This window comes from Microcaecilia unicolor, chromosome 14, assembly GCF_901765095.1.
Source record: "Microcaecilia unicolor chromosome 14, aMicUni1.1, whole genome shotgun sequence".
NCBI classification, from domain to species: domain Eukaryota; kingdom Metazoa; phylum Chordata; class Amphibia; order Gymnophiona; family Siphonopidae; genus Microcaecilia; species Microcaecilia unicolor.
In genome coordinates this window covers 16686485-16712871 of record NC_044044.1, presented here as the reverse complement: position 1 = coordinate 16712871, position 26387 = coordinate 16686485, and the positions used below count along the sequence as shown (strand labels likewise).

Here is a 26387-nt window from a genome sequence, read left to right as displayed (position 1 = left end):
GATAAACACGCCCCAGTTCCGCCTGCACCACGCCTCCGACACGCCCCCGTCAACTTTGCCCGTTTCCGCGGCTGAATGCAGTTGGAGGCGCCCAAAATCGGCTTTTGATTATACCAATTTGGGCGCCTTTGCGAGATGGACGCCCATCCCTCGATTTGGGTCAAAATATGGGCGCCCATCACTTTCAAAAATAAGGCCGCTAGACATAATACTGCTGGATTAAAATCTGTGAAGTAACAGGTGAGCAAATGCTGAATTAGAGCTATACAATATTTCGTTTTGCTTACTAATCCTGTGTGTACGACTGTATTTGTGACAGCTTCAAGCCACACTCTTGGTCACGTTACCACAGACCCCCATGCAGGTGAGTTGCCAAAATGTGGCCATGTTGTGTCTTATGCGCTTTGTATGTTTACTTAATAAGTTATTACTTTTTTGTTTTCATCATTTCATATTTATTTATCTATCACCTTTGTATTTTGTCTCTGCCGCATTCTGGCCCTTCGCTCTACTGATTCACCCTGGTGACTTACAATCTCCCTTTTATTGGTGTTAATTATGTATCACAGGAAGAGACCAGCTGGAATGACCCAAGACTCGTAATCCCTTACTCTAAGCAAGAGATTGTGGTATAATTCATCTGAAAACTCAGCCTCCTAACAGTTGGAAGAACAACGGTAATGTCGTATGGGTATTGAGAAGAGCAAGGTTGACCTTTCTTCCTTGACTTATCCAAGGACGTTAACTTGCTGTGCACAAGAAAATATTTGGTAACATATTTTCACTTCATTATCGCTACTATCATCCTTTACAATTTAATATTCAAGGAACAAAATGCAGCCAGGCTGCATGGTAACTTCTAAAGTGTCTCCCTAAGCTCAGACTTAATGCGCAAGAAGGTTAAGCCATTTCTTCAAAACTCAACATAAAAAAAAAAAAAGAGTGAGATTATGGAATGGGGCTTTGAACCTGAATCTCAGGAGTTCTCTAGATGTTGCCCTCACCTCTTCCCAAGAGTGGAGGAGTGGCCTAGTGGTTAGGGTGGTGGACTTTGGTCCTGGGGAACTGAGGAACTGAGTTTGATTCCCGGCACAGGCAGCTCCTTGTGACTTTGGGCAAGTCACTTAACCCTCCATTACCTGCCGCATTGAGCCTGCCATGAGTGGGAAAGCGCGGGGTACAAATGTAACAAAAAAAACCAAAAACATAAAGGCATTAAAAGGAGTGAGCCAGTTTGAAATATGTGGGTTTTGGAGTCTCTTCCCCAAGTTCTGGAAACAGAATGCATCTTCCATGAGCCACTTTGGAACGTCATGGCCTGATACAATAAGAACTGAAAAACAGCCAATCCCAATCCCAAAGCATTGTATCAAGTAGACATACAACAATAACAAGAGCTACCACCAAGGTCTGACCAACAGGACTCTGATATCTATATAAGATTTTTGTGTCCGTGGTCTGATCTATTTCATAGGGTAAAACTTTCCCACTTACTCACAACCGAAACTGCTCTTATCTCAGCAATAAGTTTCAAACATTACCGAGTACAAAAAGATTCCAAGTTACAGCTTAGCATAAATTGACTTAGCTTTTTCTTAGCTGACTTGGTAACCCCTCTCATTCCAACTGCTGATATTCATTCAACGGGGCCCAAACCGTTTCACCCACTTCTGGACTTCATCAGGAACCACCCAGTTTGAACATGAATTACAGGGGTATTGATTTGGCTGGCTAGACTTCTCGAGGAACCCTTTGGGATTGGCTATTTTTCAGTTCTTATTGTATTAGATTACGAATTCCAGATTAACAGCCCATACTGTTTTTTTGTACATTAGTCAACTTCATGGCCTACACTGAAATAAATTTTATAGGTCTTGCCCTTCAGGAACAAGCAAACATCCTTTGGCCTTCATCATTCTCGGCATTCCCAGCATGTTCAACCGCAGACCATCCTACCTGACCACATACGTTTCTCATGGCCTACTTCCTAAACCTAATCTAAAGTGGTTTTGCTTGATAATATCGTGCGACTTGGCTCATGAAATACTTTCTAAATAATATTGTGAATTAAGTATTTTTTTCTTCTTCTTTCAAACTTGACTTTTATGCCAATTATTTTAAAGATTTTAAAGAGATGAGATTTTTTAAGCGGGAAAATGCCTCTGTAGGTCAGTGGTCTGAATGTTTTGTCGTAACAGATCCGCTGAACCCACTCTTCATTGGCAAAAAAACCCGTTTGTTTATATATCTCTCTCTCTTTATAATTACTTTTTTTCCTATTACTTTCTGTGCTATTGAAAGCGAGTATAGCTGAATATAAATATTTCAACCTAAACCTTTCACTTATCTTTAGGTCCTTGCCTAACGGGTCCCGTTTCGCCCTTCTATTTATACAGGCTTCATCAAGGAGATCTTTGTTGTAATTCACAGTCGTTCAGACGTGTGTCGTTCAGGCTATACTTCCAATGCTATTTGTTCATAGGCACTTTTCCTCAGTCCGCTATTGCTTTTTTTTCTTTCTTCAGTCAACAGACTGAAAAGTATTTAGAAAGTATTTCATGAGCAGAGTCACACAATATTATCAAGCAAAACCACTTTAGGTTAGGATTAACGTTCATTTTGAAGTGGTAAAAGTTCTACTATTTTGGAAAGTAATCTACTTCCTAAACCTACAGATCTTCTGGAGGCCCCAAGAAGCACATGGAGCCTAGAACTGACCAATGAGTTTGTAGATAAATACTGACGGTCCCAGGTGGTTTGGGGCTATACAGCCTTCCTGATAGCCTACCTCCATGTCAAAGCTACAGCATTCAGTGGGTAGCAGAAGGTGGACAGCTTTCACTCCAGAGTTGTCTGTAATCCCAACATCCAGCCTCGGTCCGCACCATTCTCTTTGCTCTTCAGCAAAGTACACCATCTGGCCCATGGTGTTGACAATCTCATACTGACTGTTGTACTGGAGCCAACTGTAACCTGAAAAATCAAGATTTGTATTATCAGCCTTAAAATACATTAAAGTACCCCAACGACCTAATGTAACCTCTTCACCCAACACAGCATGATTATAATCGTACTGGAGAACACACAATCTTCATCCCTTCCGACCCTCCACTTATACCTCATACGATCACTATACAACTTTGTATTTGTTATCAACCGGCTGGGCAAACGCCTTTGACGGTACTATGTAAGCCACATTGAGCCTGCAAATGTGGGGTACAAATGCGACAAATAAATAAATAATAATGTCCAGCCTTGCTGTGGTGATTTAGACGCTGGTTGCAACGTTTAGAAAAATATATTTAATGCCACTCTCGAGGAAGACAACAGGGTTGAAATTATACGTGGAGAGCACATGTAAAAGGTCAGGTCTATAACCGGGAACTTAACACGCATAAATGGAGAGAAAACTCATGCGCAGAAAATTGATCACTGTTCTCTAAGGGTACATGTAAGTGGGTTAGGGAATAAATTCAAAGAGAGCAGTTCTCATGGGTGGGGCTGCCACTTGTATGCACACCTGGCAGAATACTGTCAGTTACGCGTACTTGGGCCTGCAGTTACAGCAGGTGTATGGCTGCTGTAACTCGACACTGTTCCCCGTCCGCACCCTGTCCCCATGGGTTCCGTCTCCGTCCGCACCCTGTCCCCATAGGTTCCAACTTCGTCCGCACCCTGTCCCCATGGGTTCCAACTCCGTCCGCACCCCATCCCCGTGGGTTCCATCTCCGTCCGCACCGTCCCCGTGGGTTCTGTCTCCGTACACACCCTGTCCCCGTGGGTTCTGTCTCCGTCCCCATGTGTTTTGTTCCCATCCCCGTCCTGTTCCCACAGGCTCCGTCTCCATCCTTGCCCCATCCCCGCAGATTCTGACCCCCGTCCCCACGGGTTCTGTCTCCGTCTCCATCCCCACGGGCTCTGTCCTCATCTGAGGAAGCCTCGAACACTTATGCTATATTTAAATCTTTTTATTAAAGTATAAAAAGGAATATGTTGTGTAACTGTTATTTATAAATCACAGATACAAAACAATAACAATGAGCAGCTATAAAACCCTCCCCCCCTCCCCACCACCCTAGACCCTTCCAACCCCAACAATAGCTGATTTCTACTACCTCACTCAAGAAATCCTAATCCACCCTGTTAAAATGTCCAGGTGTACAAAATACAACCCGTTCTGTATGCCCTAGTGGGGGAGAAATATGACCTATGAAGCACCGTTACAACTTTTTAATCTGTGGCTGAATAAGAAGTCATCAATAATCTCAGTTTAGCTCTCCTGTCTTTCACAGCAGTGTAGCCAGACTTTGGCGGGAGGGGGGTCCAAGCCCGAGGTGAGGGTGCACATTTTAGTCGTCCCCCTCCCCCACCAACTTTGACCCCCACCCCCACCCTGCCGACGACCCTCTAGACCCCCCTCCCGCCGCCAACCCTCCGCCGCCATCGCCTACCTTTGCTGGCGGGGACCCCAATCCCCACCAGCCGAGGTCCTCTTCTTCCCGCGCAAGGCTTCGTTCTGTTTCTGAGTCTGATGTCCTGCACGTACAACAGAACTGTGCCTAACTTGAAGCGTGGCTTATAGAATAGCGTTCGGGGCTTTTATTTGTGGGCCGTATATAGAAGTCACCCCCTATACTTGTAGCTGAGCGGTTTTACTTAGGTCAGTTTTTTTCTTCCCTAAGCAATACGGAGAGCAGCTGAAAATTGTCACTATTAGAGAATGACACAGGGCTGGGGACCCGCAGTAACCGCGGGGATGGGGACAGAACCCGTGAGGACGGGGACAAACTTTGTTTCCGTGTCACTTTCTACTTTGAAGCCCCTTAATGAACTGGACTGTTATTTACGTTTGATTGATGCTGGCCACAGCTAGCAAAATTTGCATGGGGGATCCTGTACATCCTGTTACCAGCACATCTTCTAAGAAGACATCTTCTATCGCAGGAGGGACTGTGGAAGACAGGAGAGCTACACTCAGTCCTGAGATTGTTGATGACTTATTCATCCACAGATTAAAAAATCATACCCTATGAAGCACTGTTAAATTTCTCCCTTCTAGGGCATACAGAACAGGTTGTATTTTCTACCCCTGGACATTTTAACAGTGTGGATTAGGATTCCTTGGGGTAGTAGAAATCACCTATTGTTGGGGTTGGAAGGGTAGAGGGTGGTGGTGGTGGGAGGGTTTATTATAGCTGCTCGTTGTTATTATTGTTTTCTATTTGTAATTTATACACAACAGTTGCACAGAGGAGACAGAACCCACAGAGATGGGGCGGGGGCGCGGACAAATTTTGTCCCCGTGTCATTCTCTAGTCAGTATCCCCCTGATTCTATAAAGGTCACCAAAACTTGCATGTGCAATTCTAGGCGTGGCCCCAATGTATACCTGCAATTTAATAGCAAAATGAGCCAGCTCCAATTGATTCAGAATGCTGCAGCAAGACTCATAGAAGGTTAGAAGTCACGTGACCACATCACACCATTTTTTTTCAAAAACTTCATTGGCTACCAGCACAATACAGGGCTAAATTTCTGTCTGATCTTCAAGGCCCTGAAAGGAAATGGCCCTGAGTATCTGAAGAACAGGATGATCCTCCACACACCGTCAAGGATAATAAGGTCCTCTTAAGGACTTTCACTAACTACACCCTCTCCAAAAGACATTACACGATGTGATACCCGCAAGCGAGCCTTCTCTGGAGTAGCTCCCACACTCTGGAATGATTTGCCTGAAAGGCTCCACTTAAACACAAGACTACCTCTACTTCAGGAAGAAGGTGAAAGCTTGGCTCTTCAACCAAGCCTTTAATGGAAGAAGTAACTAACTTGTTAGTCTCACTCACACAAGGATTGACTCGGGCTGCACATACTGCAGTGGGACATGTTTATCCACTCCTACCCTAGCTGAGATAATATTTAACCATCTCTCTGACCTCATATGCAAAGTCACCTTATTTTCTAACTCTTCTTACTCTGTTACCTATTATGCTCCTTCTTTGCTTATACCCTATGCTGTCTATTAAAATGTTCTATTACGTACTGTGTTGACATTGTAAGTAGTATACTATGCCAACACCTACAGATGGTGACCTCTCCACAAGAGAAACGAAAGCCAAACAAAATGAACAGTGGATCCAAAAAATTCTTCTCTCAGACGGTGTTTCCTGAACAAAGTCTTTATTCAAATGTGTAAAAATCGAGCCGACATGAGTCGTGTTTCGGCCTTAAAGGCCTGCATTAGGGGTCTATGGGTAAATATGGCATGATAAGCAAAATATATATATATATATCATAAATAAATATAAAAAATTATAAAAACAAAACATAATATAATCAACATAATGTCATATTCTTTTTTTCTTGTATTATAATTTTTTATATATGTTTTATATATTTCATGATCACCAGAGTACTTTTATTTCTCTTTGGGCATCAATATTGTTTATACATTATCATTGTTGTGTTTTATTTTTATATTCTAACGTATTTTGGCGTCAAAAAGATGATGTCATTTCCAGCTCCGCTACAATGCATCTGTTTGGGATATAGTCAAACGAGCATTACATCTTTCAACATGTTTCTATTTTTCACTTTTCCAATTATATTTTAAGCAATGAGGTATTACATCTTTTGGATTCATCGGGGGACTTTTAAATTGAAAGGACTTTACATTACATCTAACCTTTTTTTCTTGTATTATAATTGTTTATATATTTTTTTATATATTTCACGATCACCAGAGTACTTTTATTTCTCTTTGGGCATCAATATTGTTTATACATTTTCATTGTTGTGTTTTATTTTTATATTCTAACATTTTTTGTCGCCAAAAAGATGATGTCATTTCCAGCTCCGCTACAAAACTCTTCACGTCAGCGTCCTTCTTTTTTCAGTTAATCATTTGGCGAAACACGGTCGACAGGAAGGCTGTGAGTTGCAGCACATCGGATGCGGTATGTGTTTTTCGTTGCGTTACCGTTTTTCTTCCATAACCATTTACTAGTGCCTTTTTAAAGAAATATATATCTATATAGTATTGGCATATATACATTAATTGTCAGTTTTTAGTTTCCTAAGTTTTCACACCATGAGTCCATGTCATACAATCACTGTTTTCTCTACCCACATCGCATCGTTTTGCGACACAGCCCTTGTTTTATTATGAATTTCTGGTTTTAACATATTTGAATATCAAGATAATGTGTTGTGTAACCATTGTTGATACATTCCCCAACTGTACTCATTCAATGGGCGTTACCTTTCCAGTTTTATATTTATTACTATGTTTTATACACCTCTTTTTATATATACTTTTTATCATCATCCTCTTTTTACTATTATGGCATCTTCTGTTTTTTTATAAGTATAATGTTCTTTTGGTAGTATTTTTATAGTATTTTTATGATATACTGTTCTTTGGGCAGTTTATTTTCTTGTTCTGATCATTTTTTCTATTCACTTTCCATATTTGTTATTTTATAGTGTGGCATATAATTTTTCTTCTTTTTTCATATATATATATATACACATCATTTTTTTCAATTTTCTATTTTTTATATATTTTTTTTTATTTCTATTTTATTATTATTTTTTCTATATAACAGGCTCGGGCCCGGCAAGGAGCAGGCGATCGATGGCTATATGCCGACGGATTTCCCGAGGGTCCCCAAGAGCAACGGAACAGGCCACATGAGCAGGGACAGTGCGATCGGGCTGGCAGCCGGCCCACCGACACGCAGGAAGCGAGATACGCTGGCCAGAGTTCCCCCACAATTTCCTGCACCAAAACTAGTGAAAAGGGGCGAAATCAGGACGTCGCAGCAACAAGGAAAACCGGCGCAAACAAAATCGGGCCATCATATAGCCAACAGGTAACTGAACGACGGTTAGCTCCGAGATGGCATCAGGAGCTAGCGGTTCGTTAGCCCGTTAGTCAGCCGCCATATGTAATGAGTTTATGGATGGACTGTACAGGTCTTTATCTGCTGTCATCTACTATGTTACTATCAGTCATTTTTGACTTCTCTCTCCTTCTCTGCTCATATCCAGCAGATTGCCAAGACCTGTCGTTTCTTTCTTTACAACATCCGTAAAATCCGCCCCTTTCTTTCCGAGCACTCTACCAAAACCCTCATCCACACCCTTGTCACCTCTCGTTTAGACTACTGCAATCTGCTTCTTGCTGGCCTCCCACTTAGTCACCTCTCCCCTCTCCAGTCGGTTCAAAACTCTGCTGCCCGTCTCATCTTCCGCCAGGGTCGCTTTACTCATACTACCCCTCTCCTCAAGACCCTTCACTGGCTCCCTATCCGTTTTCGCATCCTGTTCAAACTTCTTCTACTAACCTATAAATGTACTCACTCTGCTGCTCCCCAGTATCTCTCCACACTCGTCCTTCCCTACACCCCTTCCCGTGCACTCCACTCCATGGATAAATCCTTCTTATCTGTTCCCTTCTCCACTACTGCCAACTCCAGACTTCGCGCCTTCTGTCTCGCTGCACCCTACGCCTGGAATAAACTTCCTGAGCCCCTACGTCTTGCCCCATCCTTGGCCACCTTTAAATCTAGACTGAAAGCCCACCTCTTTAACATTGCTTTTGACTCGTAACCAATCGCCTTCACCTACCCTCCTCTCTTCCTTCCCGTTCACATTAATTGATTTGATTTGCTTACTTTATTTATTTTTTGTCTATTAGATTGTAAGCTCTTTGAGCAGGGACTGTCTTTCTTCTATGTTTGTGCAGCGCTGCGTATGCCTTGTAGCACTATAGAAATGCTAAATAGTAGTAGTAGTAGGCTCATTCTCGAAAGAGAAGAACGTCCATCTTTCGACATAAATCAGAACATGGACGTCCATCTCCCACAAACGTCCAAATCGGTATAATCGAAACCCGATTTTGGACGTCTCCAACTGCAGTCCGTCGCAAGGACGTCCAAATTTCAAGGGGGCGTGTCGAAGGCGGGGCTTGGGCGGGCCTAACACTTGGACGTCTTTGAGCCATAATCGAAAAAAGTAGGGACGTAACTTGGACGTTTTCACCTGAACGTGTTTTTCTTACGACTAAGGCACAAAAAGGTGCCCGAAATGACCAGAGGACCACCGGAGGGAATCGGGGATGACCTCCCGTTATTCCCCCAATGGTCACTAACCCCCTCCCACCCTCAAAAAAACATCTTTAAAAATATTACGTGCCAGCCTCAGATGTCATACTCAGGTGAATGACAGCGCATGCAGGTCCCTGCAGCAGTTTCAGTGGGTGCAGTGCACCTCAGACAGGCGGACCCAGGCCCATACGCCCCCCCCCCTACCTGTTTGTGGAGGAAACAGCGAGCCCTCCAAAACCCACCACAAACCCACTGTACCCACATCTAGGTGCCCCCCTTCACCCGTAAGGGCTATGGTAGTGGTGTACAGTTGGGGGTAGTGGGTTTGGGGGGGGGGGGGGGTTCAGCGCACATGGTAAGGAAGCTATATACCCGGGAGCAATTTATGAAGTCCACTGCAGTGTCCCCTAAGGTGCCCGGTTGGTGTCCTGGCATGTCAGGGGGACCAGCGCACTACAAGTGCTGGCTCCTCCCACGTCCAAATGGCTTGCATTTGGACATTTTTGGTTTCGAAAATCGCCGCAAGTCAAAGACGTCCATCTCTAGGGACGTCCAAATCCAAAGGCGTCCTTGGTATTTTCGAAACAAAAGATGGACGTCCATCTTGTTTCGAAAATATGGTTTTCCCGCCCCCAGATTTGGACAGTTTACAAAAACGTCCAAATCGCAACTTGAACGTTTCTTTCGAAAATGTCCCTCCAAGTCACTAATTAGATTTAATTGGGACTAACGCACATAAATTTAGGCGTGGAATCTGCGCCTAAAATTTAACGTGGTTTAAAAAATGGGGCACGGAAATTAGGGTTATGGGTGGAGCGGGGGGTGTGGTTTCAAGTTCTGCGCATAATTACAGAATAATGGTGTTCCACGTATATATTTAGGCGCGGCCATTCACACCACGTTTTTGTTGGTGCAAATGGCCATGGCTAAATTTACGTGCTTCTGTCCATTTAAGCCTTAAATTCTATAAGCTGCACTGAACTTAGGCACAGCTTATACAATACCGCTTAAACGGGGTTTTTTGGCGCTATTTTATTTCTCTAGCTAGGTAAAAGGCCCCCAACTCAGCGCTATACACCAGTCAAGCTTACTTTACTTTCTAGAGTAGGCTCTGAATTGGCAAGCTCTTGGTACATACCTATAACCAGGCACATTGTTTTAGAATTACCTTCCACCTGTTTAGAAAAACGCACAAATTCAGGCAACTGGACCATATACTGCTTGCACCAAGCTCAGTTTTTCATAAGGCGTGTTTTGAAAATGTCACAAATAAATACATTTTTGTACAGCTGTGATACTTCTCTATGTTCACCCCCAGCTCATTTCTTATCATAGAGACAAATGCGGTTTGCTTACGTTTCTGATGAATTAAAATTTGGTCGACCTAGGGAGAGAAAAAAAAACAAAACCATAAGACTACAAAAATGTTAGAACAGTTCCTTTCATAAACCTGCTAAAAAGGTACAGATTTGACTGGAGGGGTCCACGAATGCGTTGGAAAATTGGGGATTAAAGACGGATCATAATTTCTGGGTGGACAAGAACTCTTGCGCTTCACTGGTGTTTTGCCCTAGCTCTTAGTTCTGACTCTAACCTATTCACAGTCCCCCTTGCTGCATCAATTCAGGATACGGGCATTAGAGGGAGTATTTGGGGGGGGTGAGGGGGGTTTGTTATGCAGTTGACCTACAGTTTGCTATTTCTACTGATAAGCAACAGCCTGAAATTATCATTAAAAAAGAACTTACAACTTTTATGTTTCGAGATGCATTTTTGTAATTTTCGTCTTTCTTTCCAGATGCGGTCACTTTTACCGCAGTACAGATTTTTCCCTCCCTCTCGTTTTTCCCTCTTCTCCCCCCATCTTTCCTATTAATATTGTAGTGGCCAAATGGTTAGTGCAGCAGACCTTGGCCCCAGCCTCCTGAGTTCAGTTCCCACTGCAGCTCCTTGTGACCCTGGGAAAGTCACTTAACAACCCTCTATTGCCTCAGGCATAAAAACCAAGATTGCAGAGGGACAGAGATAGTACTTGCTTATAATTGGATTGTAAGCCACATTGAACCTGAATTCTGTTTGGGATAAGATACAAAGAGGGGCATAATCGAACGGGGATGACCTTCTCTAAGGACATCCTGGCGAAAGGGCGGGGAAACCCATATTATCGAAAGAAGATGGACGTCCATCTTTCGTTTCGATAATACAGTCGGGGACGCCCAAATCTCAACATTTAGGTCGACCTTAGAGATGGTCGACCTTGCAGATGGTCATCCCCGGTTTTCGGCCATAATGGAAACCGAGGACGCCCATCTCAAAAGCGACCAAATTCAAGGCATTTGGTCATGGGAGGAGCCAGCATTCGTAGTGCACTGGTCCCCCTCACATGCCAGGACACCAACCGGGCACCCTAGGGGGCACTGCAGTGGACTTCACAAATTGCTCCCAGCTGCATAGCTCCCTTACCTTCGGTGCTGAGCCCCCTAAACCCCCCCCCCCCAAAACCCACTCCCCACAACTGTACACCACTACCATAGCCCTAAGGGGTGAAGGGGGGCACCTACATGTGGGTACAGTGGGTTTTGGAGGGCTCCCATTTACCACTACAAGTGTAACAGGTGGGGGGGTGGGCCTGGGTCCACCTGCCTGAAGTGCACTGCACCCACTAAAAACTGCTCCAGGGACCTGCATACTGCTGTGATGGAGCTGGGTATGACATTTGAGGCTGGCATAGAAGCTGGCAAAAAACTTAAAAAATATTTTTTTAGGGTGGGAGGGGGTTGATGACCACCTGGGGAGTAAGGGGAGGTGATCCCCGATTCCCTCCGGTGGTCATCTGGTCAGTTTTGGCACCTTTTTGAGGCTTGGTTGTGAAAAAAAAGTGGACCAAGTAAAGTCGACCAAATGCTCGTCAGGGACGCCCTTCTTTTTTCCATTATGGGCCGAGGACGCCCATCTCTTAAGCACGCCCCAGTCTCGCCTTCGCTACGTCTCCGATACGCCCCCGTGAACTTTGGTTGTCCCTGCGACAGACTGCAGCTGAGGGCGCCCAAAATCTGCTTTCGATTATGCCGATTTGGGCGACCCTGAGAGATGGACGCCCACCTCCCTATTTGTGTCAGAAGATGGGCACCCTTCTCTTTCGAAAATGTCCCTGAAATTGTCATAATAGTAATGTCATTGTGTATGTTGATTTCTCTCTTATTTTCCCTTCTCCTACGATTTGATCTTTTTGATTGTATGCCACCGCCTAGATGGTTTGTTCCGTTAGGAGGGATAGAAAGTTTTTAATAAACTTGAAACTGAAGTAATGGCTGGGATAAGGTTGCTCTTCGGTTTTCCATAGCCAAATCGGAACTCAATCCTGGTGAGTCTGAATCTACTTGGCTTCCTGGAAATTCAACTGCACATTTCCTTACCCTTTCAGTAGTGACAAATGGGTTCCAGTTAAAGAGGCAATGAAAGGTTTTTTTAGGAGTTTCATTTTGATTCCTCTCTAGGGTTTCAACAGCATATTTCATCATTAGTTAGAACCTCCTTCCATGCATTGTGAACGATACTCTCAGGTTGTGGTTTTGAGCGAACAGGATGTACATATTAGTTAAGCGCCATGTGGACTATTGCAACTCTTTATAATGGTTTGAGGTCATGAAAGGAGACAATTAATACAGAATACCACTGTGAAATTGATTTTTATGAGCTAGTAGAGCTGATTGTCTGGTTCAGCTTTTCTATAGGTAGCGTTGGCTACCTTTTAACAATAAATGCAAATTTTAAAATTTTAGTCTTAGCACATTGGGGAGCCCTTTTACAAAGCCACGGGAGGGCTAACGCATGGGTAGCATGCGCCAGATTGGCACTACCGCCAAGGTAGTGCATGTGCCCGGCAGTAATTCCAAGTTTGATGCGCACCAAGCCCCGCGGTAGAAAATATTTTCCCTATTTTCTACCACGGGAGACGTTCCCGGCGGTAAATCGGCAGCGTGGCCAAGTTGACAGCGTGTGAGCCCTGCCCGCTAAGTCAATGGCTGGCGGTAAGGGCTCAGGTCGTAAATAGGCGCTTGCTAGTTTTAATTTTTGCGCCCGCCCATTTAATGGACTTTTCCCCAGCCACGGTAAAAAGGGGCCCAGTGTGTGCCCAAAAGACACGCCCACACTACCACAGGCCACTTTTTACCGTGGCTTTGCAAAAGGACCCCCCCCCCCCCCCCCCCCGAGCGTATTCTACTGGTCTGCCTGTTTGACTTGTTGCTTCCTTACCCGCCAACCTGGATTTTGAAATCCTCAAACTGGAGATGATTATCATCTGTTCCACCACCAACAGTCTATTTGCTTTCTTTAGCACCAACTCTTTTGGAATTCTCTTCCTTTCGGTTTTAGGAATCCCGAGTCGTCATATTCTAGGTCTAAAGCAGACTTAAAGGCCTGCATATTCATTATGGACATCCCGAAAACCCATCTGTCCGAGTGTATCCCAGGGACTGGTTAAGGGATTGTATCATGACAGAAACCAACCTCTGACACATCAGGTGGCTTATACACTACACATGTTATCACAGTAACACTTCTGCCTACTGTCAAACTCTGGGGATTCCAGGACCACTGCCGCTCTGCTGAGGCCCAGTGGTCAACCAAACCGGTCTCATATTGGAAACTTCAGCCTAATAAAGGGGTTGCATTAGCTGTATGGTTGTTGTACTTTTGGACTGTGATCCCAAAGTTATGCAATAGTCTTTCCTGAAACGGAGAACATGAAGAAACTAAAGGGAATGGCCATAGCCTGTCTGTGAATTCACTTTGTAAACAGGGGAGTATACGTTCCATTTTTGCTTATATCCTACACTGTCTATTAAAGTGTTTTAATACGTATTGTGTTCACATTGTAAGTAGTATACTATTGGGCTCATTTTCAAAAGAGAAGGACGTCCATCTTTCGACATAAATCGGAAGATGGACGTCCTTCTCCCAGGGACGTCCAAATCGGTATAATCGAAACCCGATTTAGGACGTCCCCAACTGCACTCCGTCGCAAGGACAGCCAAGGTTCAAGGGGGCGTGTCGGAGGTGTAACGAAGGTGGGACTTGGGCGTGCCTAAAACTTGGACGTCCTTGACCCATAATCGAAAAAAACAAGGATGGCCCTGACGAACACTTGGACGTTTTCACCCGGACCTGTTTTCCTTACGACTAACGCACAAAAGGGCGCCCAAAATGACCAGATAACCACCAAAGGGAATTGGGGATGACCTCCCCTTACTCCCCCAGTAGTCACCAACCCCCTCCCACTCTCAAAAAACATCTTTAAAAATATTTTGTGCCAGCCTCAGATGTCATACTCAGATCCATGATAGCGCATGCAGGTCCCTGGAGCAGTTTTAGTGGGTACTGAAGTGCACTTCAGACAGACGGACCTAGGCCAATACCCCCCCTACCTGTTACATTTGTGGAGGAAACAGAGAGCTCTCCAAAACCCACCACAAACCTACTGTACCCATATATAGGTGCCCCCCTTCACCCATAAGGGATATGGTAGTTGTGTACAGCTGTGGGTAGTGGGTTTTGGGGTGGTTTTGGGGGGCTCAGCACACAAGGTAAGGGAGCTATGCACCTGGGAGCTATTTTTGAAGTCCACTGCAGTGCCCCCTAGGGTGCCCGGTTGGTGTCCTGGCATGTCAGGGGGATCAGTGCACTACAAACGCTGGCTCCTCCCACGACCAAATGGCTTGCAGTTGGTCGTTTTTGACATGGACATCTTTGGTTTCGAATATCACTGAAAATCAGAAACGTCCATGTCTAGTGACGGCAAAATTTAAGGATTTGGACGTCTCCGACGGTATTTTTGAAACGAAAGATGGGACGTCCATCTTGTTTCGAAAATATGGGTTTCCCCGCTCCTGGATTTGGACGTTTTGCAAGGACGTCCAAATCGCAACTTGGATGTCCCTTTCGAAAATGCCCCTCTTTGTCATACTTTGTATTGTTATTTGAATATTTTTACTGCTGTAATTGTCTATTGCTTATGTTTAACTTATTCTTGTTGTACATTGCCATTGAGTGAATTCCTTCAAAAAGGCGGTAAATAAATCCTAATCAATAAATAAACAAACAACAAGCAAGTTGCAAGAAAGCAAAACCAAGACCGGCAGTTCAGCCTGTATCTAATGATTCAGGGTTATCTGACTCCCTCTATTTCAGGAGGTGCCCCAGAAATTAGATGAAGGAAGGGTAATTTGAAAAACAGTTCCGTGTGGAAAGTGTACACAGGATAGACACATGAAGTTATGCACATCAAGCCTGTACCCATGTAAGCTTACAGGACTTGAGCAGAGCAGGGACCTGTTCATTTGAGAAGGGCTTTTGCACTTATGCACCCATTTTAAAAATACATGTAGATCTGTGTAAAATAATCCCAAAAATGTGTGAGTGGTAAACAGCAAGTAGAAATGTAAGTGTAGAGTATCCTGGGGTCATTTTCAAAATGCAAGTTATGTGCATAGTTTTGCTTCTAAATTTTGCTGGTATCACTACCAGCACAGGAAAAAAGTATGCGCTTACACTATTTTCATATTCGTTTAACTTCAATTACCCCCAGATTGTCTAACTTGCAGCTGATAAGAGGAACCAGTGCTAACCTTAACCCTGTGGATACCGAACCAGTACATTACCTGCATCAGGTACTCCAGGCCTGGAGGTACACCATGGACTGGAGGAATGGTTGGCACAATGCTGTCTGCAGCCAAGGCAGGGGGCTGCTGCTGAGACATCTGGGACTTGGATGGTGACACTCCAAAAGCTTCAGGTAGGGAAGGAAGGCGGAAGGGATGCAGAGTCTCGGAAACTAGAATTAAAGCAGTAGAAAGTGATGACCAGTCAGGGGTTTCCCCAGATTTATTTGTTATTTATTCATTCATACTTGTAACCCACAATTATCCAAAAATGAACTTCGGTTTAACGGAGCTTATATTGAACAGCTGTTAGAGATTACATTGATTCAGTTACATTTACAGCGATTGGCGAGGTAACTATTAGTGTGTACAGAATAGTCATCGGGTTTCTTGAGAAGATATGTCTTACTTCATTTCTTAAATGAAAAGATGCGTTACAGTTCGAGGTTGTGTTGTGTACTGTTGTTCCAGAATGATTAGTGCGTATTTCACTCAGAATTTCCTGAAGAGGTAGGTCTTTAGGTCTTTTCTGAACTAGAGGTAGTTCGTGATGCTTCTTATGACTATGGGAATTGAGTTCCAGCATTTCGAGCCCAGGCAGCTAAATCCCGCCGTGTAGGTGGACTTGTATAGTATGTTTTTGCAGTTGGGAACGTGAAGCAGTAGGTAACCTCAGATTCCTGGGTTTGCATTTCTTGGTGATAGTTTGATCAGGTCTAGCATGTAGTCCGGTGACATGCCGAACAGTATTCTGAAGACGATTGTGTTGGTTTTCAAAAATAGTCTGACCTTGATCGGGAGCCAATGTAGCATTTTAAGTAGTGGGGTGTGTCAGGATTGCGGGAGGTCAAAATTATTGCTGGACAGGTTGCTCTATCATATTTCGACTTTTTGAATATCAATCTCGCTGCTGTGTTTTGGACGGTCTGCAATGATCGTAGTAGGTTTTCTTTGCAGCCTACATCTGCTGCATTACAGCCTAGCCAACTGGCTTGTGTAGGTGGACATGTATACCATTTTATTGCTACAGGAAAGATACTCATTAGATCTGACTCACGCAATGCACAGGTTCAAAAAAAAGTCTAGAGACCCATCAATACCAACTTTTCCCCCCGACTGCCTAATAGCTCTCTTGCCAGCAAGACTTAAAATCTCTCTATGTGGGTGTAGCCAGTTCTACAGTCATGAAAGAAATTTCTTCTGGACCCCCAAAAGTTGATAATTGGCTGAGGACGATTGGCACATCACTCTCCCCTAGTATGTGGTTGTATTGTCAAACTCATCAGAATGTATAGATATTTTTCATCTAAAGATGTGCCAAATTACTTTTGAACTGAACTAGTGCTGTAGCTATAACCAGCAAAATGTTACAGATTTTCAACTCTCGAATGACAAACTTCCTACCAGAGGAAGGGGTGCATCTTAAAAGATCACACCCTTGTTTTATTTGATCTGTTGAGTGACCCTGGACTGCATGCTTTCCTTCAAGATCCACATAAAAATACAGAGAAGATCAGAGCTCGAAATCTTCTCATTATAAGCTTGATGACTCGATGGAAGCGCTCCCAGATATAATCAGGACCAATGTGCTAAGAGGACAATTAACCCAGGGCTGAAAGACACTTATTAAATTATCACAGGCTGCCTTTGACCAACTAATCTTAACAATTTGTATATGCCAGACACTCAAAGATCCAGGAAACCCTAGAGGCCACCAGCCAACCTGTGTACAAAAGTAAATTTGTACCATATTTGTGACCGCCTACAAAAAATGTTCACTCTAAGGTAAGGAGCCTACCGCCCATGGTCCTACCGTCAGGGTTGATGAAGTCTGCCACCCACATTCCTACTGTTAGTAAGATAGTAGATGATGGCAGACAAAGACCCGTATGATCCATCCAGTCTGCCCAACAAGATCAACTCATAGCATAAGGTATGATGTGATACGGTTCTTGCTATTTTCAGGGCACAGACCATAGAAGTCTGCTCGGCACTGGCCTGATTTCCCAACTACTCAAGCTGTCATTGAAACTCCACTCCAGTCCATCCAAATCTGTCCAGCCACAATCAGGGAACAGACCGTAGAAGTCTACCCAGCACCAGGGCCGTGCCAACCCTGTTGGCCATTTCCTGTTAGGGCGGGACCAGAGCTTGAGAGACAGAAGGCTGAAGGAGGTGCGCCGAGCCAGCAGCACGCTTTTTGCGGCTACTGCTGACGCCGCCTAACTCCGACAAGGGAAGACTTTTAAATTTCGTGCTCGGAGGGAGGGATGGAGGCCGGGTGGGTGGGACTGAGGACTGGAACTGGCCGAGGCGCCGGCCGGCGCGCCAACAGCGAGGGCTCTGCGTGCCTTCTCTGGCACGCGTGCCATAGGTTCGCCATCACTGTCCTAGACCATGAAAGGGAAAGAAAACTAAAAGGATTTTAAGACCCAGTAACCAGACAGATGGTAAGTTACTAGTTGTTTATTTAAACCCAATTTGGGGTATGGGAAAAATTATGTTCTTAACACATTTAGGTTCTTTTGTAACATAAAAATACATTTATACATAAAACTAATAACATAATTTTCTTCTTACAGGTGCAGCAGTAGAACAACAGTGAAACCAACAGACAAGTATTAATCAAAGTATTTTATTTATTCTCTCTCAATCTATAAATTCCCTTTATATTGTGTGTCTCAAGAATCAATTATTTTGAACGACTTTGTCTTTCAGGTGTGAACACCCAGATTCAGTCTCTACAACAGGTAAATCAGATTAAACTATGACCTTTCAGTGCCCTTTTGCAATGTCCTTTTGCATAGGAGTGAAGACTTATCTTTGGCCCTTCTTTGTTCTTCCCCCTTGTATGTTGGAGCTCAGGATCTTGAACCTACTGCCTCATGCTTTAAATGAAATCAACAAAAAAAAAAAAACCTTCCTTCCTAACAGCAGGAACAGCACTAGCTGGGATTCAGGGATAACTGTGGCTTGCTAACTAACAAAAATAAATAATAATTGTATAACCTTAAATAGTTTCTCTGTTCTTGTACTGAGTTCCCTAACTAAGGAAGGGCACTCTTCATTGGATCTTGCAGTCACACAGCTCTCAGCATCTTTGCCTCTCTCAAATTCATGCAATCCTCCACTCTAGTGCACCAGCATGTGAACACACATACTGCAAGCCCAACCTTAAGCTTGGAGACCAGTTTTCCTAGTGGCTTAACTGGGATACTTGCACAAATTTGTTTTACACAATCATGGTCTCTCTACCAGTCTTAACTGTAAAACTTTTAAATAGCACACAAACAAAAACAAAAAAAAAAACAGTTTAGTTCTTTCTTTCTCTTGTTCAAATCACCTTCAGCACTCTTCACCTGCATCCAGCCAGTGTTTCAGCACTAAACACTGGCATGGGCGTAGTTTGACTGTTTCATTTGGGGGGGGGGGGGGGGGGGGGGGGGCAAAGGATGGGGCAGAGCATATTAGCATATTCATTTGCATATATATATGCAAATGAATATGCTAATATGTTTCTTTCCATCCCCTTCCCCATTCTATCCAGCGTCTCCACCCCTCCCCCTTCCCAGCATCTGTCTCCCATAAAGAACACGTGGATGCAGCAGCTCACAGGTTTGAGTGAACGGCGACGGCTGCACGGGGGAGTGGATGCAGAGATTTACCAAATGGCTTCCTACCTTCCAGTGGACTAGACAGGAGCGAGGAGCCAGCATTTCTCAGTGGCGAATAGGCGGGTCGGCGAGCGAGCGGAGGTTGTAAAAGCAGCAAGCAGGCACGCTCGTCTCCGTCCGCTTCCCTGCCCTCTCTGAGTCTGTGTCCCGCCTTCCTCTGAGGTCATTTCCTTTCGGGCGGGATGCTGAGAGGGCAGGGAAGCGGACAGAGACGAGCGTGCCAGCTTGTTGCTTTTACTCAGTGGTGCCACGCCCGCCAGTTCGCCGAAGCGACGTTGGGTAAGTCGCTCGTCGTTTGGGGGGACACTGGGTCTCTGAATCACCAGCTGACCTCTGCTGGCCAATAAGGTGTCAGAACACAGGGTGTTTGCCTCATGGACAGTAATTAACATTTTTTTCACAATCTCCATTTTGGAAAATAACTTTCCATAGGAAATAATAGAAAAGCTGTACTTTCAGACAAAACCCCATAAAATTTATATACCATCAGATCAAAACATCCCACAATCATTGGTGCCATCAAACTATACATACAGTGTATTTTTAAACACACATTTAAATACATTTACAGACTTTTCTCAAACAGAGCATTGGGGCAAGCCGCAGACAGCGCAGCTCCATGCAGGAAGTCCAGAACTGCTTCTGGAGTCACAGCACTGACCACCAACAATCTCTGGGAGCCCAGGTAAAATAAATAAATAAATATAACCCACCGGGTTACATTTGTATACAAGGAGCAATATCTTATAGGTTATTCGATGGGTCAGTGGTGAGGTGACATTGGAAGCTATATGGTCAGCACTGGAATCCCTTTACTTGGTATGTGCTGGAACATCAACCAGGGCCGGTCCAACCCAGTAAGCGGGGTAAGCACCGGAGGGCGCCTGCCTTCAAGGGCGCCGGCTCCCGCGGCCTGCCCAGCTGTTCAACGGCCTTCCCACTTCCAGGTCCCGCCATAACGCTGCAAGCGGTGGTGCGCGTGCTTTACACCTCTGTGGCACTGCTTGTCTCCTTCCAGCCTGGCCAGCGGCTCCTCCGCTCCCGACATCACGAGACGACGCCTCCTCCCCCTGCGGCACCCTGCGTGCGCGCCAGTGCGCCTTGCGGTTGCGGCAAGTGAGTAGCCTAACTGCCTAACCATCTCGTGTCCTCCTCCTGCCAGCTCACTCCTCCATCCCAGGCGCTGAGGCTCCCAGCTGACTGCCTGGCTCACTGCTTAGGCTTCCGCCCCTGCCCTGGCCTTTCCTGCACTGGCTAGTGCACTCCTCATCCACCCCTGCCGTACACGGCCCACGCCACCAGTCGGGACTCACTTGGCAGAGCAGAAGAGAAGAATCTTCTCAATCAAGTTCTTTAAGCCAGGTAATGGCCCCGCGGGGGGGTGGGGGGGGGGGGGGTGGGCACCAGAGACCCTAGGACCGGCCCTGACATCAACCTTATTTAATGAACATTTACAAAGAACTGATAAATGTGAGGATGTCTTGAAAGTCTCAAGTTCAGCAGTCCCACAAGTTACTATGGCTCAGGAGAAAATGTTGGTTCATCAAAGACTGGAGAATTATGATAACTACGCGAGACATTTAAATTTGCGTTTACTTAACTTTCCTAGACTTATGACTGTATCCCCTAAAGATCTATTTTACAGGTCTTTGAAGGAGAAATTTAAATATTCTGAAACTGCTTGTCCACCTCCTCATGGGATTTATTACCTTCCCCAGATGTTAATTCTGTTGTGGATGTATCCTCCGATAGTTTAAAAGTTGCTCAAATTCTTGAAACCTCCATGGAAGAAGTGGTTTCTAGATCTACACTTCTGGTGACATTTGTTTTCCTACCGGATAAAGAGGCCATTTTGAAACCTCTTTTTAGGATTTCACACCCCATGTTTCTACAAGGTAAAATTTCTATATTTCCCCGATATATCTTAGTGGACTCAAGTACACAGGAAGAAGTCTCTAGCACTAAAGCCACATGTAATTTCCCTGGAAGCTAGGTTTCAATGAAGGTTTCCTTGTAGCTGTTTGTTTTTCCTAGATCAAGGATCTGGGGTTCCTAGCCCATTTTAAACCATAAAGCTGTATGTCTCTGTTGATCACCCCACCCCTCACCTATCCACACCCATCCTGTTAGAATATCAATAATATGCTTTGATGTCCCCATGCATACTTCCTACCCACCCCCATCCTCCCATCCTGTCAGACTGTCATAGTAATGCTTGAATGTTTTCACTTATATATACACTGTCAGCTAGCACATTTGCTTATTTCCGATCTGAGGAAGAAGGGCAACCTTCGAAAGCTAATCAAGAAATGTATTAAGTTATGTCCAATATAAAAGGTATCATCTTATTTTCTTTTCCATGTTTTATTTTGTTTGATTTCTATTGATAACCTTAAGAGTTGACTAACACGGCTACCACACTCCTCTACTCCTAGATCAACGTAAACCCTCTCAATTACAATTTTCCTTGGACGGTAGATGGGTTTCACTGTCAATCTCTCAGCCCTTATACTATGTTTCCATACAACAGACCTGCCAAGTCTCCCGCATTCAGCGGGAGTCTCCCGCCAAAGCGGGAAAGTCTCCCACTGAGATGTCATCGGTTTCTCTTACCCGGCGGAAAAACAAACACAAAAAAAAGCAAACGCGGAGCCGAAGCACTGCCTTCAGGCATGTGCAGACAGTTCCGGTCCTCTGCCCCCGGAACTCGAAGTTGACGTCAGCGGGGGCAGAGGACCAGCAGAGCCGACAGCGCATGCCTGAAGGCTGCTGCGGCCCCCGCGTGCGTTTGTTTTTTTTTTTCTTTGTCGTGGACGTGGTTGGCTGGTTGCTGCACAGAGCACAGGCTGCATCGTGGTGGAGGGAGACCGTAGGGATCGGATGAAAAGTTGAAGCCAACTGGTCTCCATTTCTCCTTCAACAAAGTAAGCAAAATTGTAACCTCCGAGCCTGCTGCATCCACGGTTGTCATTTTTATATTGTTGGTAGCATTTTTTTTATTTATCTCACTTATATTTTCAAAATTGCTGGCTTGTGCAGTATACATATGTACTCAAAGGATGTATAATAAGGGCATAACTTTTCATAGGTAGAGTAGTAATTTGTTAGAAAGTGTAATCAGTGTATCATTTGGAGGAGCTGGTTATAGGGACACCCTAGCACTGTCATATTGGTGCAGAGATTTTTTTTTTCCTCAAGGTAAACAGCCTCTAAAACAGACATCATGTTATGAGAATCAGGTGTTCAACATTCAGAGTTTCTAGTTATTTATATAATTTATATGCCATAATTAAACATGAATTGGGTTGAAACCTGGGAGCACTTAAAATCTTTTTTTTTCCTATGCCTACATCAAAAGAAATTCAAGATGACACAAGGTAGAGTGGGCGGGGCCAAGACAGAATGGGCGTGGCTGGGCATGTACTAAAATCTCCCCCTCAAAGATCGGGACCCCCTGGCAGCTCTGATACAGTTCATTTTTCACCATTTTTGAGCAGCTTCCTCTGGTATTTGTATTGGCTTTTCTCCTTCAAGTGTGTGGTCTACTTAGCTGATTACTTATTTATTAGGCTTTATTTACCGCCTTTTTGGTGGGAGGCGGGGCTGGTGGTTGGGAGGTGGGGATAGCACTGGGCAGACTTATACAGTCTGTGCCAGAGCCGGTGGTTGGGAGGCGGGGATAGTGCTGGGCAGACTTATACGGTCTGTGCCAGAACCGGTGGTGGGAGGCAGGGATAGTGCTGGGCAGACATACGGTCTGTGCCAGAGCCGGTGGTGGGAGGTGGGACTGGTAGGTTGGGAGGCGGGGATAGTGCTGGGCAGACTTATACGGTCTGTGCCCTGAAAAGGACAGGTACAAATCAAAGTAGGGTATACACAAAAAGTAGCACATGTGAGTTTATCTTGTTGGGCAGACTGTGGACCGTGCAGGTCTTTTTCTGCCGTCATCTGCTATGTTACTATATGTAAATCAAACATGATCAACAGGCAATTACAGTAGTAAAAATATTCAAATAACAATACAAAGTATGGCATTGTAGATTATATTAATTATACATTATATTGTGTTTAATTTTTCTTTCTGTATATTCATGCCTGATGTGCTTCAAGGATTTTCTTGATGTATATATTAAAATTTAAATAATAATTAACAAAAAAAAACATAAAAATTCTACTGCTTTATCACCCTTTTATCAGTCATCCATCTGGTCCAGTCTCTCTGCCACTCAGCTCTCCCTGTTTCTCACCTAACCCACCCCACCCTCTTCCTGCGAGACTGTCATGGGAATGTTTTGGTGTTTCACTTATATATTCTGATATTTGTCAACATTTGCTTATTTCTGAAGAAGAAAGGTTGCCTTGGAAAGCTAAAAGGCGGTAAATAAATCCTAATAAACAAATAATCAAAAAATGTATTGTTAGTCCAATAAAAAAGATAGGCGTCATCTTATTTTCTTTTCTCTGTTCTGTTTTATTTCTGTTTATATTTAAAATATAAAATCCTGTGGGTAGACCCATAGGAGCCGACTCTGTGGGTGCTTGCGCACCCCCAATATTGAGCAAATTCCTTGTATGTGTCCAGGGAGGAGTTATTTCCATTGGGCTTAGCACCCCCAATAATTTTGAAAAGTTAGCTCTTATGGGTAGACCTAAGTGCAAATGGTTCTTTCAGCTTACGAGGCTCCCAGGATCAAATTATTTTGCTTTGCAAGTTGCAGCCGTAGCCACCAAGTCTGCCTAATGGCTAAGCTAGGCCTGCTTCTTATTTCTCCCCCGAGTTTAGTAAAGATCAGCCAGAGAGCACAACATGAATGCATCTGTGCTGCATCTGGATACCGTAGCCCCCATGCAACCCTTGGATCAGCGGGATCCACTTTTTACCCGAACCCCTTTGGGAGCCAGCCTAAAAAAAAAAGTGTGCAAAAGTATTTTGAAAGCAAAATTATTTTCCGTTATGTTGTCACTGTAAAGCGTGGGAGGGTGTGTGTGTGTGTGTGTGTGGGGGGGGGGGGGGGGGGGTATTAACCCTCTTTTCCATTATGCACAACCCCCCCCCCCCCCCCAGCCTCGGAAGACAAAATATTTCAATTATGTGGTGCTTTTCCTAGGTCACAATAATTGTGATATCCTAAAACAGTGTGGCTTAGTAAAGTTACAATCCACTAAGTAGGGCTTAAGGCTTTTCTTACCTTGACTCAGTCCTGAGGCAAAAGGTCCTTTATCCTGGCTACCTGTAGTTTCTGAAAGCTGGTCCAGTGAGTCTCTTCCTGGCTTTTAACGCTGTCTCACACCCTTCTGAGAACTAGGTCCTTCTGCTCTCTCTCTTGCTTTCTGTTGCAATTCATGGAGGCGGGGCAGTAAATGGGTGGACTGGACTCTAGTACAGGGGGCAGGGAAAGCTTTCCTTGTTTATGGAAAATGTCTCTGGTCCTGGCTCGGTGCCACCAGCTTGCCGAGCAGCGTTTGACGTTGAACGGAAGCGGCCCCCTGACGAGGAAGTTCAGGGCAGCTGAGAGCAAGAAATTACAGTCATAAACGTTGCAACCGGAGGTACTAAAAGCTGAAGCATCTGTGGCGTATCAGTAAATGGGGCAGAGAGGCGTAGCCAGACTCAGGGGAGTGGAGGAGTAGCCTAATGGTTAGTGCAGTGGACTTTGATCCTGGGGAACTGAGTTTGAGTCCCACTGCAGCTCCTTATCACTCTGGGCAAGTCACTTAACCCTCCATTGCCCCTGGTACAAAATAAGTACCTGAATATATGTAAACCGCTTTGAATGTAGTTGCAAAAAACCTCAGAAAGGCGGTATATCAAGTCCCATTTCCCTTCCCCCTTTAGTAAGCCATGCACCAAAATCAGTATTGCATATGGGAAAAAATGAAAACCATGTGAATGACATCATTATCATTATTACAGCCACAGAAAACCAGCAGGCAAAAAAAACCCCACAACCCACACACAGTGTGAAAAAGCCACAGCAGGTCACAGGAAGTAGCCCAATTGGGCTGGAAACCCACAGCCCTGGCAACATTGACCAAAATGAAGTTACCACCCAACCATCATGTGGCTGTTGCAGTAATTTCACTTTTGGCACACGGCCCAAAAAAAAATAAGTTTTATTTTTGGACACACGTATTGGCCACGCGCCAAGAGGCATTTGACGTGCATAGGTCATTACCGCCTGGTTACCACGTGAGACTTTACTGCTAGATCAATGGCTGGCTTTAAGGTCACAGACCCGAAATGGACATGCAGCAATTTTGATTTTGCCGCATGTCCATTTTCGGCAAAAATTTTTAAAAGCCTTTTTTTTTTTACAGGCACGGTGAAAAATGGATCAGCGCGCGCCCAAAACCCACATCTCCATTACCACAAGCCATTTTTCAGCGCACCTTAGTAAAAGGATGCCTCAGTATTTTGGATGGGCCCAGAGGTAACTTGGTTGGGCCCTTTCACCCCCACCCACACAATATCTTCTGGAGATATTTTTAAAAATACAGATTTTTTGTCACCTGCCCCACATCTCCCCTCCTCTTCTTGACATCCAAGTATCTGTGGTTCTGTCTCCGAACTCCATCCTTTCCCGGTGTACCATACAGGCATCCTTGGCGCCGACAGCGATTCATTCTCACCCTGCAGGCTTCCATCTGCTGCGTGCCAGAGTCCCGCCCTCACTGATGTCATTGCCTGTTTCCTGTCTGACAGGACATGGCCGATGGAAGCCTGCGGGGGCTGGTGCAAGCAGCAAGAATGAATCACTGCAGGTGCCAAAGATGCCTGTATGGTACCCCGGGGAAGGATGGGGTTCAGAGACAGAAGCGCAGTTGCCGGGATGCCGCTGAGAAAAGAGGGGGGAGAGCAGTGTGGTGCTGCCGCTGGGTGGGCCTGTGCCCACCCAGGCCCACCTGTAGCTACGCCACTGCAATGGGGGTGCTAAAGAGAG

At 44.8% G+C, this 26387-nt stretch overlaps 1 protein-coding gene across 1 annotated transcript in view; it reads right to left on the bottom strand.

Moving 5' to 3' along the window:
* LOC115457652 (phospholipid scramblase 2-like) overlaps positions 1-24988 on the bottom strand; it is a 32578-nt gene extending 7590 nt beyond the window's left edge. Inside the window, exons 1-4 of the mRNA XM_030187178.1 lie at positions 24636-24988; positions 15773-15945; positions 10467-10494; positions 2789-2973 (exon numbers count right to left, since the gene is read on the bottom strand). Of these exons, the coding sequence (XP_030043038.1) occupies positions 2789-2973; positions 10467-10494; positions 15773-15871 (312 nt within the window). The 5' untranslated portion in view covers positions 15872-15945; positions 24636-24988. The remainder of the gene's footprint in view (positions 1-2788; positions 2974-10466; positions 10495-15772; positions 15946-24635) is intronic.
* Positions 24989-26387: the final 1399 nt, after the last annotated feature.